Consider the following 15,450-nt stretch of genomic DNA (forward strand, 5'->3'; position numbering starts at 1 on the left):
TAATTTCGCAGTGGCTGCCCTCGCAGCACCACACTGACACACACCCACGTTTCTCCCTTCTTTACTCCAACAAATTAAAAAAAAGAAAAAAGAAAAAACTAAAAAAAAATGGAACCTAATGACAACCAACTCAGCTCCTACTTCCACCAACAACAACAACAGCACCACCACCAGCAACAGCATCACCACCAGCAGCACCACCAGAGCGCCGCCGCGCCCTCCGGCGTGGGAGCCACGACGGCCGTGTCGCCGACCAACGGCCTTTTAGGGAACACCGATGGGGCCCACTCGCACATGTTGTACCCTCACACGGTGCCGTCGGCGGTGTCGTCGCAGCTGGTGGAGCCACCGGCGAAGAGGAAGAGAGGTCGGCCTCGCAAGTACGGTACTCCCGAGCAAGCCCTCGCTGCGAAGAAAGCCTCTACGACGTCATCTTCCGCCGCTCACTCCTTCTCCCCAACCTCCTCCTCCTCCGCCGCAAAGAAATCCCTTCCTCACCAGCCTCGTGCCTTGGGTGGTTCCTCGTTTCCTTCCTCCTCTTCCAAGAAATCGCACTCCTTTGGTTTAGGTCAGCTTCTCTAATTCGATTTTCCTCTCTGTTGCTTTGTTATTTTCCCAATTCGTAGGGTTTCTATTTGCGATTTCGTTAGCAAATGAGGGATTTCTATTGTGTTATTTAGGTGGATGAGCTTAATTTAAAGTTTGGATTTTTTTTTTTGGCCCTGCATGTTTTTGTTCGACGTGTTGGGCATATACCTCTGAAAAAGCATTGCTTTTAAGTTTTAAGAGCTGCTTCTTATTCTAAGTTTCTGGTGGTTAATTGAATATTCTTCTTTTATGGTTCATAATTGAATTGGTCTTGGTCATTGTTTAACCCTTTATTTTTATTAAAATAAAATGCATTATTGCTTTGAGTTCTGAGTTCTCATTTGGTGCTTTTTGGAATATATTATTATTCTATTGCATGACCAAATTTTTTATGCCTGGCTGGTCAACAGAAATTGGCAACTGATGATCCTTCTTAGCAGTATTGTATTGAAATGTTAGTACTAAAAATTTTAACTCTGCTTAATATTAATTTTCTTGGATACACCGCAACAGAAATGATATGCTTCCTGCGAAACATGATCAGTCTGATGGAAAAGACGGATTAGTAGTGTTCATACTGCTGTATTTCTTGCTGTCTGTTTTGTGCACATAGTATTTCATTTTTTTCACTTCAAAAGTCGAAGAGTAAGAAATAATAGTTTGTGCTTTAGCAACTTAAACAATATTCAGTAAAATAGTGAACATTTTCTTTTTCCTATATTGGTTTCATCTTAAATCATCTTTTAACAGTTAACAGTATAGAAGTGGTTCACAATGAGTGAATTTAGCCACAGATAGTGCTAGCCTTGATCTAAGTAAGGAAAGCATGAATTATAGGTGAATGCCTTCTGATTTCAAGTGTAATGGAATTCATATGTTTGCTGGTGTATGCTACTATGTTATGCTTTTGTTTTCAATTTCACATGCAGAGTCAGATTTTACCTTGGCCTTTTTGCCCACTCCATGGGTGGTTTATTAGATTCAGTGGAGAAACTTATATTTAATCACTTGTGTGAAATGCCATTTATTCAGTTTCAAGGTTGTGCAGCTTATTGCTACTAATTTGTTAACAAAGTCAAGTTTGTGGTTTATGCCATCAATGTTGAAAATTTATGAAAATTCCATACAAAAATTTGGCATTCACTTATTTCTTTTGCAATTATTTCGTGTTTCCTCAAGAGTAGTGGGTGAAAGTAAACTGTGAATCCATCACACCATCTTACAAACTAAACAATGGTATTGAGTGCATGGTAGAGTCTAGACTTTTATTTTGATGCTTCTGTTGTCAATGGGTGATGCAGGCAATGCAGGACAAGGCTTCACTCCGCATGTCATTGCTGTAGCTGCTGGTGAGGTATGCATCATTCTCAGTCCCGGAACATTTGTTTCTTGAATTTTAGATTTCCTGCACATGGTGAGTACGTAACCTGTGATTATAGCAGACAAAATTGGAGCCCCATAGGTTTAATAAGCTTATATACATCTAGGCACATCTTGCCTGACAACCCTTGGTGCACAATGCGCATAGATACCAACCATGTTGTATGTACTATCCGTTGACTAGGCTCACCATTATAGTTGGATTTCGTTCTATTCTCCACACTCCTTCCTTCTCCCTAAAGGAAAAGGAGAAAAGAGAAAATCTTAGCTCTCCCTTAGTCTTATCTCCATGGTTATTCCTACTGAGATTTCAATTGGAGAACTGATCTTTCTTATCAATCACCAGTGTCTCATAGAGACTCAACTTTTTTCATGTGACTTCCTATGTTTATGTTTTATTGCTGATTTTAGCCTTGTAAAATGATACTTTCTTGGTAGATTAAGTTTTAAATGAGTAGTGAGTTGATGGGAGGAGATTTGATTAAATAATGTGGCAATGTCTCTTGTAATTGAGAGGGTGTATTGGGAGGGGGCATTCTACTGAAACTCAGGAACCCTTTCTTTAGGGAACACGCATCACAGTTCACAACTGGTCTATTGACAATTGATTGCAAAGTTAACCAGGTTACACATGCTTAATGGGGCCATCGATGGATCCAGGTGAGGCACAATTGGTGTGCCTAATAGCTACAGCTAACCTTTGACTGAATGATGTGAATAGTCACAGGGTTTAATTAATATGTCTTGATTTATAACCTATGTCCCATTTTTTCTCCTTCCATTTTCCTAATTTTATTAAGTTCATCTTTACTCTGTTCTGCGATGCTTCCATAATTACTTGAACATGTATTCAACAGGATGTTGGCCAAAAAATTATGTTATTTATGCAACAAAGTAAGCGTGAGATGTGCATTTTGTCTGCATCTGGTTCCATATGCAATGCCTCTCTTCGTCAGCCAGCAACCTCAGGAGGCAACGTTACATATGAGGTAAAATATTGAGCACTGTAATTTTGTCACAGATCCCTGTACTTCAAATGATCTTCGAAAGGAAATGCAACCATTGCAACCTTTAAAATCTGATTTCAGTTTCATTATGCAAATGGCTCAAAATCTTCTTTGTTCTCTTTTGATTTTTTCATTTTATTCAATATTTTTACTATTGTCACTAAATTAGGTGATTAAATTTTGCACATTTGAACTGATCTCTGATAGAAATGGCAAGGCTTTTTTCTCCCTCAATATTTTCTCAATGTTCTCAATCATCCTATTTCTTTCTCCATTTTGTTAATTATGCATACACATGCATGTGTTTATGGGTTGTTTGTATAAATGCAAGAGCTATGGAAAAATTTATCTGATGTTCAGAGTAGTCTCATTTTATGTTGATACCTCTTGCACCCACTTCCTGTTAGAAACTTGGTCTTCACTCTTTAATTACCTTAAAGAGTACAGATAACAAGAAGAGCCTTGATTGAAACTCTGTATATTAGGTCTTGAATACTAACTTTTAAAGTTAGTGCCAATGAAGCAGTAGTTATAGTACTATCATGTTCCTACATTATCACTGAATTATTAAGATATTGATTTGTACATGCATAATTACTGAATATGTGATTAAATTGATCTTTACTATTTAATTGCTTTTCTTAATTGAAAAGGCTGTCTTTTCATTTTTAGATTTTCATATTTCAGTCCCTCATAGTATATTTATCTCAGCTTTATTATATTTAAATATTTCTTGCTTTAATATCAGGGTCGGTTTGATATTATTTCTCTTACTGGTTCCTATGTTCGTAATGAACTTGGAAATCGATCTGGTGGTCTGAGTGTATGCTTATCTAATACTGATGGGCAAATAATTGGTGGTGGAGTTGGTGGACCCCTTAAAGCGGCTGGTCCAGTTCAGGTAATTTCAGGACTATGGATGAACTTTGTAGGTGGGATATACAAGATTTTGTTTCTTCGCCTTACATCTTTCTTTTCTTTTACCTTTATCAGTATCTTCATCCTTTCTTTTTTAAAGAACTTGTATCCGTGAGTGTTGAGACATACTCTTCTTCGCATGTTTGCATCTATTCTCAGAACAGAAATGTGATTGTACTTTTTAGTGAGAGAGGAGGAGGAGAAAGCACCGGTGGGGGGACAACATCTACGGTTGTCCTTGGTTAGAATAAAGATAAAGATATAGGAGAAAATGTTAGAATGAAAAACAAAAATATATGCGTTGTCAAATTTCAACCTTTTATTACTTTTGTGCATGCTATTTCCTCTACTACCAAGCAGTCTGATATGAAATACTCCATGAAGTCACTTTTGTTAAATGGTATTCACTTCAGGTTATTGTTGGTACATTTTTTGTTGACTCCAAGAAGGATAGTGGTCCTGGTGCAAAAGGTGATGCCTCTGCTTGTAAGTTGCCATCACCAGTTGGTGACTCGGTATCAAGCTTAGGTTACCGCCCAGTTGACTCTACTAGTGGAAATCCAATCCGGGGAAATGAAGAGCATCAAACTATGGGGGGAAGTCATTACATGATTCAACAGCTTGGTTTGCACATGACACCTCCCCGGTCAACAGACTGGGGAAGCCATCCGGAATCAAGAAATTCCGGCTATGAGATGACAGGTATGAACCCCATAGGTGTCAGCAAAACCTACACACTTTCCTTTTCTGTGGTTTAAGGCAGACATTTCCTGTGTGCAGGAAGAACAGGTCCGGGGGCCCACCAATCTCCAGAGAACGGGGGCTATGACCAGATCACTGATTGAGATGACACATGGATTTAGAAGCGCCGATGTATGATATCTCTACATATACCAGCACATGTTGTCAAGTGGTGCCATTTATAGTATTTGCCATCATCCACTGAGGACCGTGGCTTCTGAGAAATAATACTCAACTCAGCTCATGCTTTGTCCTTAATATGTTCTACCATGGTGGTGATGATGTATTTAAAAATGAAAATCAGGGTTGCTGGCTAATACCTACCTCTTCAATTTTTGCGGGCCTGTTAGCTTTTGCTACACCAGAACAAATAAGGTTAGATATGTGCTGCTTCTTAGATTAGTTTCTTTGCTATACTTTCATTCCAATTGCAATCTTGCATGTTGTTCAAAATTCTGTTCGAGCATATATTATTGTTGTTATTATTATTATTATTATTGTAGTTCATCATTGAATAAGCCTTTTTGGAAAGTAATGAGTCCTCTTTTTCCCTTCTTGATTCTATTGTTCAAAACCCCTTATCTTTCCTTCCCTTTTCCACCGATATAAAAATGTCAAAAACATTGCTTGAAAGGCGTGGAAACCATACAAGGATCCTTGAGAGGGGTTTGTTTTTGGCCTACTAAGGCTGCTGCCAGAGAGTTTGTGACAAAGGTTGAATGTTTGAGATGTATCTATAAATCAATTGTAATTTTCAATGTTGGCCAAATTCAAAAACATAATTGAATGTATTTTGAAATTATAAAATTAAATACTTTTTAGGATAACCTCAATTATTTGAAAATAAAAAATGTATCTTGAAATCATCTAAATGTTTAATTGACTATGAAATTAGACATAATCAAATATAATTTGTTTATTGAAAGCAAAGCACGTGATGACCTTTGAAATATTGCGACTATTTTGTAACTTTTGGTGGTTTGAACTTTGAAGAACGTTGGAACAATAGTGGTGATATCTTATCTGTTGAAGTATGGATTGATTCCACGTGCCCGTAGCGATTGGCATTTGGCAATGATGAGATAATAGTTATCGGCAATGTGTGGTGGTTTTCTCGCGGGCGCCGGCGGGGCTAGTAGAGATAAGGAAACATAATTTAGAGGTAAATATCAAATCGATATCTAAAAGAATCTGGCGCTGACAAAATAGTACCTCACTTTTGTTGTTGACAAAATAGTTCTAAAAAAATTTTAAAATTTGACAAAATATCCAATTGTGAAAACATGACGTCACAGTGAACAGAAAATACTGATGTGGCCGTCAGAAGAGAGCTTCGATGTGGCATAGAGCTCCAGCGATGGCCACATTTGCGTTTTCGTTCACTGTGATATCATCTTTTTATGATTGGGTGATTTTATCAAATTTTGAAATCTTTCGAGGACTATTTTGTCAATAACAAAAGTTAGGTACCATTTTATTAGCGCTAAAATCTTTCAGGTACAAATTTAGGATTTACCTCTTTTATAGAAACTAATTTAAGTTTTGGATGAAATCAAACTAATTTAAAGATAATTTTTTATTGAATTGATTTTAGGTTTAAATTTGTTCAAATATAAATTAATCTTAAAAGTCGTTGCCAAAGAATGAGAAATAAAAAGAAAAAAGTTGAAGTGTTTGAATATATTATATTTTCAAATGTATAGAGAATTAGCCTTTTTATAGATGAATTATATAAATAGAAATAACTATAAAATAAGAAAGAAGGAAAAAATATTAGTCTAAAATAAAAGAAAGATTTCTAATCATAAAATCTCTAAAATTAAGCTAAACCAGAAAAGGAAAAGATTTATAATTAATACTATTTACATAAAAGATTCATGAAAAAAATTAGGAATTTGATTTTGGTTTGATCTAGTCAACATTCTCTCTTAAGATGGCTTGAAGATATTATTCATTGACAGTTTGGTTATTATGCTATCAAAAGTCTTTTTGGGTAATTCTTTAGTTAGAACATCTGTTAATTATTCCGTGGTTGGAACATATGAGATGCAAATCTGTCCTCTCTCAATTTTTTTCCTGATAAAATGCTTGTCAACATCAACATGTTTAGTTCTATCATGCAACACTGGATTATGAGGAATAGAAATTGCGGATTTGTTGTCACAATACAACCTTATTGGTGGAGAAATGGAAACTTTTAGTTCTTGTAGGATTTTCTCTACCCATAATGCTTCACAAATTCCATGAGCTACTGCTCTAAACTCAGCTTTTGCACTACTTCGTGCTACAATACTCTGTTTTTTACTCCTCCAACTAATCAGGTTTTCGCCAATAAAAGTATAATACCCAGATGTTGACCTTCTATCCATGACATTCCCAACCCAATCCGCATCTATATAAGCTTCTACTTGAAGATGTCCATACTTTTTATAGAGTAACCCTTTCCAGGCGACCCCTTCAGGTACCTTAGGATTCTAAAGACAGCATCCATGTATTCTTGACCAGGTGAATGCATAAACTGACTTACCATGCTCACAACAAAGGCTATATTCGGTCGTGTATGTGATAAATAGATTAGTCTCCCTACCAACGGCTGATATCTCCATTTGTTCATTACATTTTCTGGTTCAGCTGGTTTTAATTTTAAATTAGGCTCTATAGGTGTTTCAGTAGCTTTATAACCAAGTAATCCCGTCTCTTTTAAAAGATTTAGGATGTACTTTTCTTGGTTCATAAAAATACCTTTCTTAGACATTGTAAATTCAATTCCAAGAAAGTATTTTAATGAGCCAAATTCTTTAATTTCAAATGCTTTGGCAAGCTTCTCCTTCAAGTATTTTAGCTCCAAATAATTATTACCTATCAGAATAATGTCATTCACATATACAATTAAAATGATAGTTTTATTAAGCTAAACCAAAAAAAAATTTATAATTAATTCTATTTACATAAAAAATTCATAAAAAAAATTAAAAATCTTATTTTAATTTGATCTAGTCAATAGAAACTATGTAGCATTTTTACATAGCTATTTTTTTATTATAATAGAGGTATAATAAATATAGTAAAAACTTAAAATTTGCACGATTTTTATTTAAAAAAATATTTTTAATTAATAATTTTAATATGTATATTTAAAGTACATGTCAAATTTTCTTTTTAACGATTGTCACTTGCAAGCTGACAAGTGCTTAATTATATATAAAATAAACTATTATTTATATTTACGGATGTTCAAAATATTAATAAATAGATATATCTTAAATAAGTCCAACAATTTTGTGTAAATTTGATGCGTTATTTTTTATCATCTATTAGATTTTATCAAATAAACATCAAAAGATATTATAAAAAAATATTAATAGACTTTATAAATATAAAAATATATTAGTATATATATACATAAATATATTTTAATATATAATATTTTAAAAATACAAGTGTGGTCTTTTGTTTTAAAATAAATAATATAAAGCATATAATTGCATATCAAAATATTTTTTATTTATTAAAATTAATTATTATGCAATATTATTTTTAATTAAAAAATATAAAATAATTAAATTATTTTATATTACTTGAAAATAATTAAATTATTAGTTAACAAAATTAAAACATTGTAATAGTTAATTTTGATAAAAATATATTATTATATAATATAATTTTTTTATCCAAATATTTGTAAACATGTATTTTATTTAAAATATTATATATAATATACAAAAATATTGATTTTTTAATTTTTTCCACACGTTTAAACAAATATTTTTGAATTTTTTTATTTATATTCTCAAAAAATAGAATTAAAAAGTAAACATTATTTTCACTTTTTTAAATATAGATAAAATTTTATTTCTAGAAAAAGCAAAAATGACATGAAAATTATATAACTAAAATTAACATTTCTATATTTATATATATAATCTTTATATAATTATATATAGTTTTTATTTTCATAAATTCCTTTTACTTTACATGAAATCGATGTTTCAGTTATTACCACAAAGTAAAATAAAAAAGGTAAAACTAATTATCTAACTACAATTTAATAAGTAATTGACCTTTTTAGGCAAAAAGTTAAAAATGCATTTACTTATTTCTTGTTTTGTTATTTGTTACAAATACTACTCACCATGATTGATTTAAGAGCTACCAGAGAGATAGAAAATTGTTGCACACGGATCCATGAAAATCACAAACTAGTATGTGTATATCTTTCTAATCATGAGTGCATTTATATATGTAAATCTTTAGCAGTAAATTTTTACCTATATTTTTTTTAAAAAAAGTAATGTTTATTTTTTTTATATTTTAAGAATATAAATAAAAAAAATTCAAAAACGTTTGTTTAAAAGTGTGAAAAAACTCAACATTTTCTTGTATTATATATAATATTTTGAATAAAATGCATGTTTATAAATATTTAGATAAAAAATATATTATATAATAATATATTTTTAACAAAATTAACTATTACAATATTTTAAATATTTTAATAAATAATTTATTTATTTTATATTATGTAATTAAGAAATATTGTATAATAATTAATCTTAATAAATAATTTTTTTATATATTTATATACTTTATATTTATTTATTTTAAAATAAAAGATTACATATGTCTTTTTAAAATATTATATATCAAAAATATTTATTTATGTATATATTAATATGTTCTATATTTATAAAAACTATCAATATTCTTTTTTTATAATATTTTTTTATTTTTATTTAAAAAATCTAATAATTTATAAAAAGTGATACATCTGATACGCATAAAATTATTGGATTCGTTTTAGTTGTATTTTTAATAAATCTAACAAAAAATAAAATTGACATTATATTTATAAAAGATAAATAGTAAAATTATAATCTCTCAAAATATATAAAGAAGTTTATAATACTCTTTTATATATTATAAAATTTCATGCAAAAGAATTATATATATGAGAAATTTTACTAATTTTTTTTTAATTTTTATTCATTAATTCTATGCAAAATATTTCTATGCAAAATACAGCCTACATTAGTAAATGTCTTAATCCGATCCCAAACCAAACACACGACCCACTGCACCCGAACCACTCACCTCAGAGAACCCTTTCTATACCTGAAATTCAACCAATAACATATTGCCACCTGAACCAAATCCATCAATTCCTAAGCAAATTGAGGATCACGATGATATAAGCAATTGATTTTATTGGCTAAGAAGAGGAACTACAGGATCAGAAAGAGGAGAAATCAGGAGGTAAAATACCTAAAAATCTTTGTATAATGTGCACCAGCTATCTGAACATGATACATGTAAATATGATGTTGAGAGAGACTGATAGCCAATTCCTATGCATGTATATACTATGGTATGACATGTGGAATGATAAATATGCATGAACAGTGTCACCATGTTTAGAATGGTTGACAGTGTGGAATTTCACTAGTGTGAGCTGAATTACCTAAACTATCCCTAGAGTTTTGCTCAAAAAGACGAAATTAAACCTTTTAGTGTGGCAGTTGCTAAACAATTAGGGCAGAGCTGAAAAGTTGCTTTAGCTAAGTTTTGTACAATACTGTTTATTATTTGCCATTTTAACATTTTAAGCACTGTACATTTATAATTAATCCCAACATGCACTTCACTAATTTCATTGAATAAATCGGTTAACTAACCACAACCAAACACATTCACTAAATCACTTGTGTTTCTTCCAATGGTGAGTAAATTACACATTTTTTTGGCATTTCTTCACCAATTAGTTTTCCATAATCAATAAAATCTATTCTTATTGATGATCACTGACATCACCACTAATGGATTTTAACATCAGTATGTTTGATCAAATACATATTTGGAAGCATCATCTCACTATTGCAACTCACTAGCCAACTCACTACATTTCGAACCAGCCAGCTAAATATATCCATTTCTTTCTTTCTTTCTTTTTTTCCCTCATCAACCTATCCATATTTCACCCCAAGATTTGTTTTTTTTTTCCTTTTGGTTATAAACCCCAAGCTAATTTATACCATAGGTAATGGAATTAGACGTTCTGTCCACTCATCCACTAACCCAACCTCTAGTCATCCCTAACTCTTTTCCCGTTAACTTTACTGAAAACAAAATACAAACCCAATAGAACACTCCGTTGTTAAAAATCACTCTGGCCCATCATAGGCAACCTTAATCCACTGTACCCTATACTGGCCCATTATACTAAAGCCGAAACATAAGCCGTTTCGCAGCCGCGCTCAAGATAATACTACCTAGGGACAAACTAAGGAATTCCATTCTTTTTTCTTCGGATAACGCCACAGGTCAACTACTCACCATGATCTGCATACTCAAATGCATGCTCATGTGAAAAGTTTCCATTTAAATCAATGCCGTTAGCATATTAAATTAAGAGTAATTACTCAAATCAGTTCAGAGAATTTTAGAATCGGACATTTTAGTCTCCAAGAAAAATTAATATATAGATTAATTCTTTAAGGTTTTACTCCAACAGACAAATCAGTTCTCAGTTCATTTTTCGGCAGTGTAATTACCCAGATCAATTCCTAAAAATTTTAAAAACGGACATTTTAGTCCCCAAAAAAATTAATGTACAAATCAATTCCCAACGTTTCTCTCTGGTAGACATAATAGTCCCCCGTCCAAAAATAAAATAAAATAAAATAATTATTATTATTAATTATACAATAATATTGTACTATTTTTTTGTATTTTTTGAACAAAAATAATAATAAATTTATTCATTAAATTCTTTTATATATATATATATATAGTCACTCAATAATAATAATAATAATAATAATAATAATAATAATAATAATAATAATAAAATTATTAGAGATTATTTTACAAAAAATTTAAAGTTAAAACTATTTGATATTTTTATATTTAATATAATCAAAAGATGTTCTATGTTAAAAAAATATATATGTTTGTATTAAAAATATGTATTAAAAGGAAATATTTTAATTTGGATTTATATTAAATACATATTTTTTTAATACAAACATTTTTTTAAAATAGTACATCTTTTGATTATATTAAATACAAAAATATCAAATGGTTTTAATCTTAAATTTTTTGTAAAATAATCTCTAATAGTTCTATTTATTGTTATTATTATTATTATTATCTAGAGTAACAATAAGTCGAAGAACACCATGCATTGATGGATGGTGAGGTTCCATATTGACTACCATGAGATCTTTTCTTTTAGCTGTCTCATTCATAGGTTTTTCCTCGATTTATTCTTCTAGCAGTTCTCCTTTTCTTTTTCTTTAAGGTTCCTTGTTTCGGTAAAACAAAAAAATTAAATCAAAAATTGAATTCATTTTAGGACTTACTCTTTTAGAGTAAAAGATGCCATGCCGCCACTCGATCCGGGGCTCTAACCGCGTGCCTATTGAAGAATGAGCCGGCGACTCATAGGAATTGCTTTAAATTTGGAATCAAATAATGTTGGTGTTGTATTAATGGGTGATGGTTTGATGATACAAGAAGGAAGACCCCCTCAGTCACTACGAACACCCCCGATCAGTGCAATGGAATGTGTCTATCTCTTGACTCGAAATGGGAGCAAGTTTGAAAAAGGATCTTAGAGTGTCTAGGGTGGGGCCAGGAGGGTGATAGTGAAAAAGTTGACAAATAAGTCACCCTTACTGTCACTCTACAGAACCGTACATGAGATTTTCACCTCATACGGCTCCTCGTTCAATTCTTTCCAAGTCATTGGATCATTTTCTTCGTTCGAGAATCTCCATGAATCGGGATCTTAATGCATGTAGATACAGATGGTCCAATGGGAGCAAGAATTTCCAGAAACATTAGATTTTAATTCTATCTCTTTTTTGTTTTTTCTTAGTTTAGCCAATGTATCATGAAAAATAAAACCGGGTAAAGTAATTTTGTGTTGATTTTTTTCTAATTTCAAGTTTTCTGCTCCCGCATGTAAAAAAGGAATAAATAGGTCAATCAAATTACGGGAGGCAAATAGCTAAGCAAATAGCTTCTGCCCCAAGAACAAAGGACTGTGTCGGTTGTAAGAGGTGTGAATCCGCCTGTACTACAGATTTCTTAAGTGTTCGAGTTTATTTGTGGCATGAAACAACTCGAAACATGGGTCTAGCTTATTGAGACCGTCCCTTTCTTTTTTTTCAAAAAACAAACACCACGAGAATACGTTTTTTACTGGCAAAAATCTGCGCTCAAAATAGAAATATTTTTAGACTTTCACAGTTTTGGTTTGTATATTCATAATGATACCATGAGCGCTTTAGGGCGCTCCCAAGATATGCTAGTACATGATTGTCTGGTGGATATCATATTCACGCCGGTACCGTAGTAGGTAAACTTAAAGGGGAAAGAGATATTACTTTAAGTTTTGTTGATTTATTACGTGATGATTTTATTGAAAAAGATCGAAGCCGTGGGATTTATTTCACTCGGGATTGGGTTTCTCTACCATTGAATGAATAATTCAATTCCATTCTTAATATTAAGAGAGTAAAACCGGAAATGGAAATAGAATAGTTAGGTTGGGGGCAACAATATCATTTAAGATACTTAAATGAAAGCTAAAATTCTGTACTGCGATTCGAAAGCTTTTCAACATGAGACTTTTTGATCTTTTAACCATTTAATGTAACCATTCGAATATTATTGAACTATTAATATTCTTTTGGGAGCCCCCACAAAAAAAGGGGTTCACTTTTTTACATATTCTATTTAATTTAATGTTATAGACATAAACATATACTAGGAATATATATATATATATATAAGAATTTAATGAATAAATTTATCATTATTTTATCCAAAAAATATAAAAAATGTAGTACAATATTATTATGCAATTAATAATAATAATAATTTTATTTTATTTTATTTTTTGACGGGAAACTATTATGTCTAACAAAGAGAAACGTTGGGATTGATTTGTACATTAGTTTTTCTTGGGGACTAAAATGTCTGTTTTTAAAATTTTTGGGGACTGATCTGAGTAATTACACTGCCGGAAAATGAAATACGGACTAATTTGTCTACCAGAATAAAACCTTAGAGATTAATCTGTGTATTAATTTTTTTTGGAGACTAAAATGTCCGATTCTAAAACCCTCAGGAACTGATTTGGATAACTACTCTTAAATTAATATCTCAACCTGATACAATCATTATATACCGGTATGCCAGTCAAGTACATTGGCATACCTGAAAATCTTCCAAAAAGTTAATCCATTGTATTCTAAATTGTAGATTTGATCTTTTAAAACAACTAAATATGCTAAAGGATAAAATATTTTTTTTTGGCTCATTTTAAATGATTAAAGTACCTTTTTTAAAATAAAAAAAAATAGAATTAATTTTATAAAGATTAGAATTCTCTTTAGGTTTAAAGATGTTTAATTGTATTAAAAATTAAAATTAAAATTTAATTATAAAAAGATTAAAATTTTTGCATAGTTCATTTCAAGAGACTAAAAGATTTTTTTAACATTAATTTTAAAAAGACAACTCTTATAGTTCATATTTGAAGTACTAATAAAATATCCTTTAACTATTAATTTTTCAAAAAGACTAAATTACCCATAAAGGATTAGTTAAGATTGTTTTATTGTATTAAAAATTAAAAACTTTAATTTAATATTAAAAATTCAAGTACTCTTATACTTAATTTTTTTAAAAATAAGATAACTTTTAAATATTAATCGTAAAAAGGATAAAAAATCTTTTATAAAAAAGTCGTTAATCTATGTTAGAAATTATTAATTTAGAAGAACATCATAACCTTTTGAAGGTTAATTTGAAAGAGAATTAAAAAAATCATTATGAAATTAATTTATATTGTTTTTTTTCTTTTGACAAGTAAATTAATTTATATTGTTTGATTGTATGAGAAAGTGAAAATTTGAATTTGATTTTAAAAAGCTAAAATGCCCTTTTAGTTTATTTTTATATAATGTTCGTTGTTAACATCACCACCTTTTTCTACTCTAAAAGCTAATACCACCGTCAATCCTAATCTTAATTTTTAATTTTATATAGTATTCATAGTTCATAGTTTGTGTCTTTTCTTTTTAGTTTGCTTCTAATTCAATCACACTAAGATTGTATAACCAATTATTTTACATACTAAAAGATAGTATTATATTACATAGATTTTTTTTGGAAAAAATTTTTTTCCGTACACATATAGATTCATTTTTATTTAAATACTTTTTCTAAAATTTGGATACTTCAAAAAAAACTACTCATTTTATGTGAGCATTATTTAAAAATTTAGTATTATATAATAAATAAGAAAAATAGAAATAGATATAATAGATTAGATACAATTTGATCAATTTTTTTTATTATCTTTTTTGGATATTAACATAAGAAATTTTTATCACAAAAAATAGACTTTTAATTTAATATCAACAATTTATTAATAGTTTTAATTTGAAAAAGAAACACAAAGAAGATGCAGATAAGTGAGTTTGATTTCAAAATTTAATCCTAATTATTTATTTATATTTAATTGTTAAATTTATATCTTCTCATTTTTTATATAAAAGATATTTTTTATTGGATATTATTGGTTATTCTAATATTTTATATACATAGAGAATACATCAACATATATTATTGATGATTATTTATTAACATATTGAAATATTAGTTACAAATAATAATTCATATATGTGTGTGTGTTATATTACAATAATAACCATTGATCCAATCACATTCAATAATACATGATGTGCTCATTTATAAATTTATTCAGCAATAATATAAAAAAATCAACTATTTCAAAATTACATCT

At 30.1% G+C, this 15,450-nt stretch overlaps 1 protein-coding gene across 1 annotated transcript; it reads left to right on the plus strand.

The window, feature by feature from the left end:
* Window positions 1-5,186, plus strand: LOC130936362 (AT-hook motif nuclear-localized protein 14). The gene is made up of 6 exons (XM_057866426.1): window positions 1-568; window positions 1,890-1,942; window positions 2,826-2,957; window positions 3,724-3,876; window positions 4,307-4,595; window positions 4,674-5,186. Exons 1-6 carry the CDS (start codon window positions 109-111, stop codon window positions 4,736-4,738), a joined length of 1,152 nt encoding a protein of 383 aa, XP_057722409.1. The 5' UTR covers window positions 1-108; the 3' UTR covers window positions 4,739-5,186.
* Window positions 5,187-15,450: the final 10,264 nt, after the last annotated feature.

The sequence above is a fragment of the Arachis stenosperma genome, chromosome 6, assembly GCF_014773155.1.
Source record: "Arachis stenosperma cultivar V10309 chromosome 6, arast.V10309.gnm1.PFL2, whole genome shotgun sequence".
In the NCBI taxonomy this organism is placed as follows: Eukaryota; Viridiplantae; Streptophyta; class Magnoliopsida; order Fabales; family Fabaceae; genus Arachis; species Arachis stenosperma.